The sequence below is a fragment of the Lacerta agilis genome, chromosome Z, assembly GCF_009819535.1.
Source record: "Lacerta agilis isolate rLacAgi1 chromosome Z, rLacAgi1.pri, whole genome shotgun sequence".
NCBI lineage: Eukaryota > Metazoa > Chordata > Lepidosauria > Squamata > Lacertidae > Lacerta > Lacerta agilis.
The window spans coordinates 7998021-8013514 of record NC_046331.1 but is presented as its reverse complement, the minus strand read 5'-3'; the positions used below and the strand labels follow the sequence as shown (position 1 = coordinate 8013514).

General features: G+C 44.2%; 1 protein-coding gene across 3 annotated transcripts in view; it reads left to right on the top strand.

Annotated features, from left to right (window-relative positions):
* EHMT1 (euchromatic histone lysine methyltransferase 1) overlaps window positions 1-15494 on the top strand; it is a 70852-nt gene that overhangs the window by 8287 nt on the left and 47071 nt on the right. For 2 of the 3 annotated variants that reach the window (XM_033138126.1, XM_033138125.1), the window contains exons 3-7: window positions 2744-2897; window positions 5369-5505; window positions 6673-6855; window positions 10966-11046; window positions 11285-11431. In XM_033138126.1, the coding sequence (XP_032994017.1) occupies window positions 2744-2897; window positions 5369-5505; window positions 6673-6855; window positions 10966-11046; window positions 11285-11431 (702 nt within the window). The remainder of the gene's footprint in view (window positions 1-2743; window positions 2898-5368; window positions 5506-6672; window positions 6856-10965; window positions 11047-11284; window positions 11432-15494) is intronic. The other variant, XM_033138128.1, reaches the window with a different exon arrangement.

Sequence of the window (15494 nt, the reverse complement as noted above, 5' to 3'; positions counted from 1 at the left end):
CAGCCATGTGTGAGAGAGTTTTGGGGGTGGTGGCAATCTTGGGGAGTGGGGTTGGGTTAGAGTTCTCTCCTCTGCCCTCACACACAAACGAGCCACCGTGGTACAGTGGTACCTCGGGTTACAGACGCTTCAGGTTACAGAAATAACCCAGAAATAACACTTCAGGTTAAGAACTTTACCTCAGGATGAGAACAGAAATCGCGTGGCGGCAGCGGGAGGCCCCATTAGCTAAAGTGGTACCTCAGGTTAAGAACGGTTTCAGGTTAAGAACGGACCTCCGGAACGAATTAAGTTCTTAACACGAGGTACCATTGTACTTGCTTCCGTCACGGGAGGGCTCTGCCCCATGGTCCTGCCCCCCCCCCCGATCCTCTACAAGCAGCTGGCATGAAGCGGGAGAAGGAGGGAAGGCCTCTCCGTACCCCTTTTAAATGTTGCTCAGAGGCTGCAGCTGTGTGGGGGCCTCCTTTCATCATTGCCCTATTCCCCAACGCTTGCCCCCGGCCGCGAAGGCCACTGATATCACATTTGCGAGTGGTGCCCGGGAGTGCTGCTTGCCTGCCGGTGTAGTAGTAGTAGTAGTAGTAATAATTAATTAATTAATTAATTAATTAATTAATTGTACCCCGCCCATCTGGCTGGGTCTCCCCAGCCACTCTGGGCGGCTTCCAACAAATATTAAAATACATTAAAATATCCCAGATTAAAAACTTCCCTAAACAGGCCTGCCTTCAGGTATTTTCTGAATGTCAGGTAGTTGTTTATCTCTTTGACCACTGCTGGGAGGGCATTCCACAGGGCGGGTGCCAGTACTGAGAAGGCCCTCCGCCTGGTTCCCTGTAGCTTTGCTTCTCGCAGTTCCCTCACTGCGAGAAGGCCCTTGGCGCTGGATCTCAGTGTCTGGGCTGAATGATGGGGGTGGAGACGCTCCTTGAGGTATACAGGACCAAGGCTGTTTAGGGCTTTAAAGGTGAGCACCAACACTTTGAACTGTGCTCGGAAACGTACTGGGAGCCAATGTAGATCTCTCAGGACCGGTGTTATGTGGTCCCGGCGGCCACTCCCAGTCACCAGTCTAGCTGCTGCATTCTGGATTAATTGCAGTTTCCGGGTCACGTTCAAAGGTAGCCCCACATAGAGCGCATTGCAGTAGTCCAAGCAGGAGATAACTAGAGCATGTAACACTCTGGCGAAAACAGTCTGCGGGCAGGTAGGGTCTCAGCCTGCGTACCAGATGGAACTGGTAGACAGCCGCCCTGGACACAGAATTAACCTGCGCCTCTATGGACAGCTGTGAGTCCAAAATGACTCCCAGGCTGCACACATGGTCCTTCAGGGGCACTGTTACCCCATTCAGGGCCAGGGAGTCCCCCACACCCGCCCGCCCCCTGTCCCCCCAAAACAGTACTTCTGTCCTGTCAGGATTCAACCTCAATCTGTTAGCCGCCATCCATCCTCCAACCGCCTCCAGGCACTCACACAGGACCTTCACCGCCTTCACTGGTTTCTGATTTGAAAGAGAGGTGTAGAAGCAGGCCCTTGCTGGGCAGCAAGCTGGTCTTACCGTACCTGGAGGTGGGCCGAGGGCACCCCACAAACCTCTCTCCTGCTGCCTACCTCTCGGTAGGTGAAGGTGGTGGTGCCAGGCAGAAGCGTGTAGGAGTTGCAGCGCTGGCACAGGACGGCCTTGCGGTTCCAGCCCCGCATTGACAGCAGCTCTTTTGGCCACAGCCGTTTCCATCTTCAAACTGGGCACTGCTATAACCATGCAAGTGCAAGAGGGTGAGAAGAGCTCAGGGATGAGGCTGGTGTGACAGAAAGAGTGTGCAGATCTTGCCGGGGGGGGGGGGACGCAGGAAAAAGAACACACAGATCGAGAACAAAGGTGGTAAAAAGAGTGCGTGGATCAGGCGTGGGTGGCTGGGAGAAAGGTCCAGAGGCCCATCTAGTCCAGCATCCTGTTCTTAAAAGTGGCCAACAACACACCATGACGGAACGACCACAAGCAGGACATGCCTTCTCTTGTGCTGGCAGTGGAAATTCTGCCTGATCACCTGTGCCCTGTACCCTTCAATATCAAAACACAGTGCAGGGTCATAAGTTCTATTCATATGGTGCAGTAAGAAATGTTTGTCCCAGTATTCACTGCCTAGGACTATTTTCTAATGGAGGGGTGTTTTAAGTAAAATAAGTCTGAAGCGTATCATTTCCTATCCCAGTACACGTGTGTTCCATTAAGCAGACATACTGAGTACCTAAACCTCTGCCAGTAGAACCATCACCAGGCACTTTTCATTATTGATGGCTGCTTTTGGATGAGTGCCTCTTAACTGCCTCCTGTAATTTCACTTTGAACCTTCATACATTTTTTTTGTTTTAAAAAAATTAAAAAGAAAGAAGGGCACCTTATGTGCCTGAAAGAAAAGTTGGGGACTTTAGGTGTCTTTACTCACCGGCTGTGCTCAAGTGTTTTGCTTTGGATGGGGGTGGGGATTCCATCTCTCTTTGTGCAAGAGAAAGGTTTGGGAGCCAGGTGGAGATTACAAGAATATGTGCTTTTATAAATGAGGATTAAACATGTTTCCTTCCTTCCTTCCTTCCTTCCTTCCTTCCTTCCTTCCTTCCTTCCTTCCTTCCTTCCGCAATGTTTTCTTAAGCTAGTTGCCTTTCATATATAAAGGGTTATCATATATATAAAGGGCCTTTCAAATATAAAGGGTTATTTTTTATTTCTCTTCCCCAGCACACAAGTAAAGACCCCAAAGAAACACCCAAGGAAGATGGAAGAAGGGAGATTTTGGAATTTGGGAAGCCCCTCTCTTTGCCCCCTGTTCCTGGCCTTCATTCATCTCTACCTCAGAACCAGAGCTATGTGGCAGCATCAAAATCACAAACAGGTAAAAATTTAACAGTGTACATCCCCCTTTTTATTTTATTTTTGTGTGGAGGCAAAAGGTTAATTTGGAGTCTGCTGGCCCTTTCTGTAACCCAGGGTTTCCCAAATTGTGGTTTCCAGACCACCAGTGGCCCATGAGCTTCACCAGGTGGTCCACAGGGTGTCCATAAAAATAAAATTAAAAATCAGACCACATCTAGCACAGGGCATTATAATTGCTAAAACGGGGGTGGGGTGGGGGAAATGCAAGTGGTCTGTCAAGACCCTCAGCAATTTTCAGGTGGGGTGGGGGAACCACTGTTGTGGCCAATTCCACTACTGCCATCTGCCCCCTTTGATTGTATTACCAGCCCTTGCAATTTAAGGAGAAACTTAGATAACATTGTGGAGGTGGAGCTGAAGCTTAAATGAGGGACAAATTTGGCTTAACACACCAATAATCAGAAGGTCTTAAATTTAACAGTGTGTGTGTCTGTGTATTTTCAAATGAACCATAGCATGCAAGAAGGGGAAGCGTAAACCCTTCCCTCCCCAGCTGAGATGCTGATAAATAAGAACTGCCATAGGAAAAGAAGCAGAGACCTGCGGGATGAAGCCCAAAGCCCCTTTAGTCCAGCATCCTCTTCAAACAGTGGCCAGCCAGATACCTTTGGGAAGCTTGCAAGCAGAACTGACTGCAACAGTACTCTCTTCACACTTGCAGTTCTCAGCAGCTGGCATTGGAGGAGGGGTGAAAAACAAGGCACATCTAATCCTGTTACATAATGCTTGTTTCTTTTTACTCCTCCACCAACTCTTACATGTGTGTTTCCCCAGGAGACAATCAGTTTCCCCTTTCCTTTATGCAAGTGGCAGAGGTGCCCCAGCAATTCTCAGAACCCTTAACAAACTACAGCTCCCAGGATTCTTAGGGGGAAGCCATTGCTGTTTGAGTTGTATATTAGTGCTTTAAAAGTATGATGCAGATACAGCCCTGGATTCTAAGGGCCCATACATACCTCACATTAATGTGGACTGTGAAGCTTTTGTGTCTCCTTTAATTGCCTCTTGTACATGGGGCATTCTCCTCCAACTTCTTGGAAGGAATTCAGTGGTCTATAAACCACCGAGACTCTTGGGCTTGCTGATTGTAAGGTTGGCAGTTCGAATCCATGTGACTGGGTGAGCTCCCACTGCTTTGTCCCAGTTTCTGCCAGCCTAGCAGTTTGAAAGCATACCAGCAGGAGCAGATAAATAGATACCACTGCGGTGAGAAGGTAAACGGCATTTCCGTGCGCTCTGGCTTCTGTCACGGCCTCCTGTTGCACCAGAAGCGGTTTATTCATGCTGGCCACATGACCTGGAAAGCTGTCTGTGGACAAACGCTGGCTCCTTTGGTCTGAATGCAGAGATAAGTGCCATACCCCGTAGTTAAATTCTACGAGACAGCTGTCCAAGGGCCCTTTACCTTTACTCCAACTTCTGCTGTTCCACTCTTTCTCCTCCCTAAATCCAAAGATTCCTTATGCCAGTGTTTCTCAGACTAGCTAGCAGGACCAGTGGTCAGGAATGATGAGAGTTGTAGTCCAACAACAGCTGGTGATCCAAGTTTGAGAAACACCATCTATGCTTTGAAAATCTTGAGAGGAGAGCTGCATCAGGGAATCTCTGGATTTGGGGAGGCAGCAAAGTCTTTGCATCACAGCCTAATTGCTATTCTGCATTGGGGAAACTTTTTGGTGGTGTGGGAGGAGTGAAACTGCCATCGGACACAGCCTGCATCTTTAGCCTGAAGATGCTTGACCTCACCCCCAAAGGTGCACTCCTCCATTGTCTGCCAAGGCAGATGGATGCCAACAGCACTTTGAATGTATAGTGCAGATTTGCATTAGTTGGATGTTGCCTTTTAATAGCCTTTAATCAGTTGCTTTGCTTGTCCTCAAGGCCCTATTTACATAAGAGTGCATTTAAGGCATTGCGAGATCACTTTTAAGCAGTCATTACTTCCCCCACAGATTTCTGGGAACTGTAGTTTCTTAAAGGAGCTGAGAGTTGTTGTATCTCACAGAGCTACAATTCCCAGAGTGGTTGAATGGTCTTTTCCTCTTCCAAAGGGATTCTGAGAATTGTAGAGGGGGAATGGCAAGATCAGTATAATGCAAATTATGTGGTGGAAACAATGCAGGGCTCCTGACCTCCCCACTTGCCCCCCAGTCTCCTGGTAAGCAGCTGCAGTGCAACCAAACAGAGGCCAGGTGAGCAGTGCAGCTCCACCAAGCGCTCTGCTTCTGCTTATAAATAAAACAGGGGGAGTGAAAAGGGGACTTTGTGTTTGATTGTGTGTTCCTTTGTACTTAATTAACTGTTTACTGAATTAACTGTTGGATGCTGCATCTGATCCACCCACCCTCAGGAAGGCTCTTATACCTTCTTGTGTTTCTGCACCCTACTTTCTGCCCCCTGATTATTTTCTCTTTTGTCCCTCCCGTCCAGCTGCTTCAGTATCTAGGAAGAAGAAGCGAAGAATGGGAACGTACAGCCTGGTTCCCAAGAAAAAGACCAAAGTTTTGAAACAGAGGACTATGATTGAGATGTTCAGGAGCCTTGCCCATTCCACTTCAGGTGGCAAGGTGAGGGCTGTGGAAGAGAGCGAAGTGGATGAATGGAAGGTGGTGTCAGCCACTCTTGCAGCCGGAGATGGTGGTTACAGATCAGCAAGGAACTTCTCTTTGTGCAGTGTAGCTGTATAATCCAGGGAATTTTGTGTTTTAGAAGAAATGTGACATATCGCAACAGGTGACAGACTGTTTATGGGTCTGCTTCTTTCTTAAGAATGCATTGGTTCTGCTGGATTGGACCAAAGGCCCATCTAGGCCATCATCCTTCCATCTCACAGTGATGCCCCAATGGGAAGCTTGCATGTGGTTTGTGAGGGTTAACAGCCCCTGCAGATATTTGTGGAGAAGAGGAGACAGGGGAGCACCCATGGTCAACCCATAAAATGATTATTTATTCAGTAAGCCTAGTTATAGACCTCTTCATTTTTAATTACTTTGCTATTGCATTTTAAGCTTACCCTTTCTCCAGTTTGCTCAGGACAGTGTGTGCGGGCCCCGTCCCGACTTCATTTGTTCAATACAGACAGGGTAGGGGGACCTCTGTGGCCCTCTGCTTGTCATTAGGCTCCAACTCCCCATCAGCATCAGTTATGTGGGCAGTGGTGAGGTGTGATGAGGGCCCACTGACATTCCCTGCCTCTGGTTTACAGGAATGCAGCCTGAAATAAGCAAACAAGGAGTGGGAAACCTTTAGTCCTCCAGATGTGGTTGTACTCCAGTTCCTATCATCCCTTGCTAGCTGGGGCTGAAGGGAATTGGAGCCAAACAACATATGGAGGACTAAAGGCTCCCTGTCCCTGGTTTAATGCAAAGTGGAATCTGCATATATTTGTAGCAGGGGAGGGAAACCTTTACCCTGGTGGGCAAATTGAGCCCTCCTGACTTTTCTGCCTGGCAGCCAGGGCTCTCTGCAAGACATAGTCCTCACCAGCTCTGCTCCATGCCTTCCTCAAGTACTTTTGCCTGGCTGGAATGTGTCCTTGAACTGTGGTAAGGCCTCTTGCTTCCTGCATGGAGAACTGTGTGCAGGGGTGTCGCATTCTGTTTTGCTGTTTGAAGCCACTGCGTCTTCACCGTGGCCCTCAGAAGGTTCCCAGCAGTGAATGTGGCCCTCAGCCTGAAAAAAATGTGTTTACTTCCCCTTTTGATTTAATTGTTTGTCCACATGGGTGCATTCAGGTTGAAAAGGGTGATGCTAGCCCTCATGTGAACGGGGAGAGCTTAGATGCGGATTCTGAAGAAGAGGACTCAGATGAACTGGAAGAAGACAATGAACGTGGAACTGAGCAGCAGGCTGCCTTCCCTGCAGAGGAGAACAGAATGGCTAAGGAGGGAGTTGTTGATGGCAGCCGTGCCAGAAAGGTGATTTGAATGCTTGTTTGAGATGCTTCAGGACAACTTTTAACTTCGATAAATATAGGTGGGAGTAAAGGAAGTGACAAGGTGAAGCAAGAGTTTGTGGTGTAGCACAAAGATGTTTTCCACCACCATCCTGAAGGGCTCAGGTGCCTGAGTGTTTTCCAGCTGTTGTTATATCCAGATGTTTCAAGGAGGAAATGGGAGCTGCAATATTATGTCAGTTAATTGGGTTGATGGGTCAGTTAAAATACTTTGTTCATTCTTTTTTTAAAATCTTGGATAAATTGGAGCACAGGCTTGTTATTTTTAAATATTTGTTTTAATTGCCACGTTAAAAAAAACAATGTTTTATTAAAGATATATATTAGCTTTGCAAGCTGCATTTCTCACCCCCCCCCTTCATGCCATCACTTACTCCTCTGTATAGTCGTCACCAGTCTGATTAGCTTAAAGTCCTAGAGATTCACAGGGTCATAAATGACAAAAACCAATCTAATAGCCCTTAAATGTTTCCAAAACAAATGCACATTTGTAAATCATCTTTGTAGATGGCAGCTGTCCATCTTCACATTGCTTCGTTTTCACAATGTATTCTGTCCCTCGAGGAGAAAGCAAAAGTTTTCCCTGGGTGGCTTTAAAGAAATTTAAATAAAATGCCAGAAATTTGTTTCTACCTTAAAAAAGAAGCTCTTATACAGGAGGCAGCGATTCTTCTCTGAGAATTCCAACTGCAATATGTGGGGGCATTATCTTAAAAAAATAAATAAATTACAGTCGTACCTCATGTTGTGTTTGCTGCAGGTTGAGAACGGCGCGGGTTACGAACGCACTGAATCAGGAAGTACCGGAATGGGTTACTTCCGGGTTTGGCAGTTTGCGCATGCGCGGACGCATCAAATGATGTCATGCGCAGAAGCGCTGAATCGCGACCCGTGCATGCGCAGAAGCAGTGCTTCGGGTTGCAGACTGCTCATGATGCGAACGGGGCTCCGGAACGGATCTCGTTCTCATCCAGAGGTACCACTGTAGAAGCTGAATGATTCCACTCCCCACCTTTCAGAATTTCCAATTTGCATGCAAACATATGCAGATTTAATCAGCGAAAACCTGTACAATAAATTGAGAAAAGGCTTCTTTTAATCAGGAGGTAAAAAGTTAATGGCAGATTTGATCTGTCTCTCTTTCTCTCTTTCTCCCCTAGCCACCTTCAGTTGGGTCTTTTTAAAATTTGAAGCATAAAGCAGTAAAGAGAGATGCATTGGTGATTATTGGTTCAGTTGGACCCAAATTTATTTACAGTCATACCTCGGGTTACGTCTGCTTCGGGTTACGTATTTTCGGGTTGCATACACCGCAAACCTAGAAGTGTTTTTCTCTGCGTGCATGGTCCGTGCATGCGCAGAAGTGGTCTGTGCAGTTCGCGTGTGTGCAAAGCGCGATATCGCACTTCCGTGCATGCACGATATCGCCACTTTAGGTTACGTACTTTTCGGGGTGTGAACGGCACCCTGGAACCAATTAAGTACGTAACCTGAGGTACCACTGTACTCGTTTATTGCATTTATATCCCACCTTTCCATTCCAAGGAGCTAAACATGGTATACACTGTTCTCAACCTCCTTGTTTTTTATCCTCACAACACCCCTTTGAAGTAGGTAAGGCTGAGTGAGCTTCACACTTGAGTGGATATTTCAATCCTAGCCAACCCAGATCAAATTCCAGCACTCTAGCCAATACAGCCTCCCAAAGGAACATCCATTCTTAACCACTGCAACACCCAAAATGATCATTCATTCCATGCACCACAACATCTACGATGGAGGTGAAAGGGGCAGAAGGCTCAGTGCCGATTCCTTCCCCTGGTTTTGTTAGGGGGAAGGGAGGAAAAATGACACCCATATACTCACATGCAATACCAAAACGAAAACAAAACAAAGCTCATAAAACATTACAGGTTTGTTACTGTAGTTAACCTACTTTTAACCTAATACAGAGTTTATAAAAATGAGTTTCCAAATACCGTTAAATGTGTGACAGATGTGCCCAGTAAGGGGCACAACTTGCTACCCGGTCCGTGGCATTCTGTAGCAGCTCTGGCCTCTGGGCTTTTCTGGCTCCATTATCTAATCTCTGAAGACCAGCATACAATGCAAAAACACAGCTGCCCGCAAAAATGCAACATGGCTTATTTTGCAGATGGGAATTAAGCGTAAAGACCACATCAATACTACTAACCTGTTGCTGAGATAAAAGCTTCTGCCAGCAGGAGTGAGCTTTGAGGCTTGGTGCTTCTGTGTAGGAGTTACTCTGGCGTCTTCCCTGGAATGGAATCTCTGCCTTGGGAGTATCTGCGGTTTGGTTTCTGGTGTAAACTACAGATAAAGGGAGGAAAGCAGCCCCCCCAATTAGAGCAGCAGTGTAGATAATTCGTGGATGCCACATGCCACATAACCCTGAAGGCACATTCCAAGCTGTGTGCTGCTGCTATTATTGTTTAATAATTTTATTATTTACGGCCCACTCATCTGGCTGGGTTGCCCCAGCCACTCTGGGCTACATATTGCACATACATAATAAAACGTCAAATGTTAAAAACTTCCCAATACAGGGCTGCCTTCTCAAAATTCTTTATAGTGTAGTTATAGTGTAGTTTTTTATCTCCTTGATACCTGATGGGAGGGCATTCCACAGGGAGGGTGAACAAAATGAAAAAAATAAATACCTAGGGATCAGAACCAGGGACCATGAGCATGTATTTTCACATGTGCAGTTTAGGCTTGTAGCCAACTAAGCTCTATGAAGACTCAGTGGAACTTAGTGGATCTACGTTAGTCAAATGCATGAATTTCAGTGAGTCTTCTCTGATCAGGACTAAACACAAACACAAGTAACTTCTATTGCGTTTGTCTTTCAACCAAAGCAGAACAAAGCAAGGTTACAATTTTATTTTTTAAAGGGATTTATTGGTATTTCAACAAAATACAAAAGCAAAACGACTGAACAACAACAACAAAAAACAAAAACAAAATACACACAACATACAAACTGCAGAATACAAAACATAAAAAACTAATACAATACATAAAAGCACTACTAAAACAACACCAAAAAACAAACCTTACATTCAAACACCTATTTTACTATTTTAATCTTGTTTATAATCTTACTTGGGGGACTTCCTCACGCCCTCTCTTCTGCGTTCATTTCAAATATACTGTAGTAACTTTGTAACCTCTTTAACTCTTCTTTTACAACTAATCTTAATCCTTATCTATAAACTTATATCTATCACCTTATTCTTAACAGAAATACTAAAAATAGAAAACTAGAAACAATCACAAATCTAACTTCTTATATTCTATTTTAAACTAACATTTTAATACTATCGCCTATAATATCCACTTATTTCAATTTCAGATATCTAACTTTTCACGTTGTTTCAAATTTTCTTTAAATTTCTTCCAGTCTTCTTGCACCTTCTCCAACCTCTGGTCTCGGTGTTTCGCGGTCAGTTCTGCGAGTTCCATATACTCAATTAACTTCATCTGCCAGTCTTCCACTGTTGGTAGTTCTTCAGTTTTCCAGTTTTTTGCAATTAAAATCCTAGCAGCTGTTGTGGCATACATTAAAAATGTTCTATCTTTGTTGGGGATCTCATGATTGGTCATGCCCAGCAGAAAGGCCTCTGGTTTCTTAGTAAATGTGTTTTTCAAGCAAGGTTACAAAATTTAAACCAGGTAACAGAATTTACATAAACTTAAAAAAACAACTCTATTCACTATTTAAAAGTAGAGCTTAATAAAAGTAATAATTAAGACTAATAAAATGACAACATATTCCTATTGTAACATGTTAAAACACATTTTAAAAAATAAAACACTTTACTTAATTAGTATAAAATGTAACTATATTAAGGTGTGTTTTTCATAATATTGGATACAGCTGTTGGCTTGCTGCATCCAGCAAGCTGCTTCTGAGTCAAAAGTGGACAATTCTGTGCTAGGTGAACAAATAATCTGACCTAGCATAAGCTAGCAGCCTTGGTTCTTTAAGTGGGTGACAGCTTTACTCGTCTGATACACTTTCTTGTTCACTTTCCTTTGGCCACCACAGATTGTCCATGGTGAGTCGGAGGAGGAGCAGGACTCTGCAGACTCCGGGGAAGATGAGGAAGATGGTGACGAGTCTGACTTGGTGAGCTGTTCCTCCTGTATGCCTTCCCACCTCAGTTTATGTATGCAGCAAGCGTGATGGTGAGAAGCACCCATGCAAGGCTCAGTGTTCTTCCTGATAATAACATTTAAAAATAATAATAATATATATATATATTACCCAATTGCTCTCCCTGCTTTTATGGGTTTCAAACAAGCTGCTGATTTTCACCTTCTAAACAGTTCTGTGTTACAATAAAAGTTTATTGATTTCTTGTCAGGCCTCAGCAGGGGTCTGCCCTTGCTTGCCAGATGCCAAGACAAGGGCGTGGTCCAGACAGGCATGGTCGAGGCTGGAGCAAGCAGGACAGAAGCAGGGGCGTAGTCCAAACAGGGACTATCCAGGGCCATCTTTCACGGGAGGCAAGGCAAGGCACCGGGAATCTGCTGCTACTGTTGTTGTTGCTGTTGCTGCTGCTGCTGCTGCTGCTGCTGCTGCTACTGCTGCTCCTCATAGTGACCCAAATTGCTCAAACTGATGAGGGATGGCTTTTATTGGCCTCAGAGAGCCAGAATTGGCCTGTAGATGATCAGCTGATGCTTACTGCAGCCTAGGGGGTAGTACCCTTGTACTGTGGCACTTAGACAAGTTTGTAGGAGAGGCATAGCACTAGGGATGCAGGAGGTAAGGCTCTGGTTCCCTACGACTGGGTGCTGCAATTCAAGACACAAACGTGCCACATCACAGGCACTGCACTATACCGCACCACACCCCATACTTATGCACACTTTCCCCATGTGCTTTTCTTACTTGTGTTTCAAATTCTGCCTTGGCCTTTGATTCAGCCGTTTTCCCTTTCTTCGCCTTCTTTGCTGATTTCAAGCGATGGGAGCTGCACTGGAACCTGCAAGCATAAAGACTTTTGTTGGGTTTGAATACAGGGGGTCCCAGGTTTGAATGCTTGCTCTGACACAGAGCCTGTTTGGCTTGCATTGGGCATGTTGCTGTACCTTGATAAAATCAGTGGTAAGGCATATTGGTAGATTTATTGCAAAGATGAATATTGTCCTGCTTGCCTCAAGCCATAGTTTGCAGCTACCAGTATATCTGAACCAGTCAACTGTGGTTTGGGTATGGATGTATGTCTCCAACAAAATACTGAGAATGAACTTCTGGATATGATTTCCACAGTGCAATCTTACGCGTGCTCCCTCAGAAGTAAATTCCATTGTATTCCTTGGGGCTTACTCTTAGGAAAGCGTGCACAAGCTTGCAGCGTTGTTTTTTCAGTTAATTTCTTTGTTTGATGTAGTGTTAATTCAGGCACAAAAGGCATTTGCTACTCAGTGTTTGTAACAGATCTGAGATCTGACAACTGATTCAAGAATTCTTGGTGAATCAGTAAGCTGGTTTTAAAAATTATTAATTTGTGACCTCCTAAAAATTTGATCCTAAATATATTAATTTGGAAAGCAATAAATACTTTCGTTTTGCAGTAGGATATTAAAAATGAAACGGCATTTGTTTCCATTAGTTGCAAACAAGTTGAACTGTTAAAATGTTCTCGCATTGAACTGGTATTATGTTACCAGAATCTAATCCACTAGCTTAACATTTCCAGTTCCATGGTTTGAAGGATCAGACCTGAGACCAATCTTGGCTTACTGAATAGTTTAAACAAGCCCTCCAAACCAAAATGGCAAGCCAGAGTTTAGAGGACTCATGGAAAGCAGACTTTACAGGTTCTGGTGTAACTGTAAACTATGGTGTGATCAAATCCTTAAATTATTAATTAAGCTGAGTAAGTGATGGGAGGAATGAGGCACACAGACACAGGGCTTGTTTCTTGTCCTCCTAACCACAGCTGAATGATCTCCAGGAGTTTTTTTTTACCTTTTCTCTCTCTCTGTGTTGAATGTGCTGATTAATTGAGTGGTGGGGTGGATTTTCACCTGGTATTAAAAGTCTTGCTGATCAGCCTTGTTGATTTTAATCAGTGAACTCCTTCAGCCTTCCTGGCTTAGTGAGATGCACAAGTATGAGGGCTCCCAGAATGCAGTTTTCAGCCACTTTGCTCCTCTCTGGACCTTTCTATTGTACTTTGCTGAGCTAATCCAAGGTTTGGCTTAACATGTCTCCTGAACCTGGGGTTTGTGGTTAAACGCTCTCCTCTCAAGAACAAAACTTGGCTGCAGCTCATGATTAGCAAGCCAGAGACCTTAGCCAAACCATGGCTTGGCTCAACATGACATGGGAACCTGAAAGGATCAGAGAGAAGCAGAACCAGAGGGGTGTGGTTGAAAAGGAGATGTGCCCTGGGGAGATTCTCAAGGGCCAGATGAAGAGGCTTGGAGGGACACATTTCAAACCCCAGGCCTAAGATTTGCCACTCTTCATTTAAGAATCAAAAGAAGTTGTAGTCAGCCCACCCCAAAATATTTCTGCTTCAATCCTGCACAGACCTGGGCTTTCTTTTTTAAAAAACAAAAAACTATTCAGTGGGACTTAAGTGCATATAATTGTGCAGCAGGATAACACCTTGTTCCCAGGAGTTAGCTGACAGATAGTTAAGGGTTTTCTTTTTTTGGTTTAGCCTTGTTTTAAACCTCCTATCAGTCACGGTTATAAATGCAGATAGGATACCTCTGGATACCATATTGTCTTACATTGAATGTAACCAAAATGCTTTATAATCTGATCAAAAAAAGAGAAACATTGCACATTCTTTTGTAACTCATAAAATATTTAATAAAAATTATTATTTAAAAAATAACATAAATGTAGAAAAGAGATAAATGTCCTATTTGCAAATTTTTGTTCCAATGGAGCAGAGTCCCTTGCCCTTGTTACAGAACCTCAAGCTTGAATTTCTCTGGAAGGGCGAGTTTTGCCTATTAGTAAGTTGAGCCAGACTGTCCAGTATTGAATCCCTGCTGTACTGATGATCAGGCTGCAGCTGTAGTCTTCCTTTTCAGGACAAAGCCCAGCCTGTGCTCATAAATACGGGCAGGGATAAGCAGAGCATAGATTAGGATCTGCTGGAAAATAGCTGGGTGATCTGCTGTACAATAACAACAAGAGGTACTCCTCTTACATTTTAAGAGATTGTTATTTCAGTGTTCTTTTTGCCTGGGTGGAAACCATCTGGCCTGTTCCCGACATGATGATCCTGGCTTCTCAAACTGTGGTTGGGAATTAATAGGGGCCTATGCACTCCTCTCTTGCTCACTGGCTTTAGTGCTGGGATCCTGCTTAAACTTCATTTCCTTGTTGCATTAAAACCAGGGATCTGTGGTTTAATGGTGGCTTACCAGGATAAAAGATCCCTTTAGGTGCAGGTAGGTAGCCGTGTTGGTCTGCCGTAGTTGAAACAAAATAAAAAATAAAAAAATTTCTTACAGTAGCACCTTAGAGGCCAGCTAAGTTTGTTATTGGTATGAGCTTTCGTGTGCATGCACACTTCTTCAGATACATACCCTTTAGGTGAATCAACATTAAACCACAGTTTTGGGTATCAAGACTTAATTGAGAACAGCAGTTAAAGGAGACATGGATCTAAATGCTGAAGGTGATAAGAGGTAAGTGAATAAACCATGGTGCAACCCAGTATGGCCTGGTTAACACATCATGCTAAACCATAGCTTTGTGTGTATGCGCTATGCACAGACACAAATGAGCCACAGTGACTCCTGGGCTTACTCTCCTTTACTCCCACACACATACAAGGGGAGCAGTTCAGAATCTTTCTTTTCTGCTTTTGGTTAACTGCTGTTTGTTGTATTGTTTCGTTTGACAAATTGTGGTTAACATTTACTGTGGCGAGTTTAAAACAAGCCAGTTTCAAACCATGGTTTCTGAAGCAAGCTTTTGGAAATTAACCAATCTAAAAAAAAAATTAATGTTAATCACAGTTCTGGGTTAATCATTGTCACGGCAAGCTGGGGTTCACCAAAAGTATGTGCATCTGAATTTTCTGGAGGCTCACTGTGCCTTATTCCTGCTCTTGCACATTTTGCTAAATAATGAACAGAATAAGACAGAATGTCTGGATTTGTTGCTCTTTGGTTTTGCTCCTTTCTTGTGCTTTGCTGATCGGCATTTTATTTGTAATGATTATATCTATCATCTATCTGTGATTACTTTCGATTGTTAGGTGCTTTATAAAGTTCTTTTTCAGCAGAAGAGTGGGGCAAAAATACTTTTAAAGAAACAAATATGTGGCTAGAAACCAGAAGTAAAATGCTTTTATACCAAGTGCCTGCCCTGAATAGTAAAGATTACATGATATAATAAAATGCAAAATAAGTGAGGTTGGGCAAAGTTGCCTACATCACATCATATGGATCAGGCCAGTGGCCCATCTAGTCCAGCATCCTGTTCTCAAAAGTGACCAGCCAGATGCCTCTGGTAAGCCCACGTGAGCCTTACTTCTCCGGATCCATCACCATCCACTTCTCAGCCCAGGTAGATATTCTCCCAAACCACCTTGC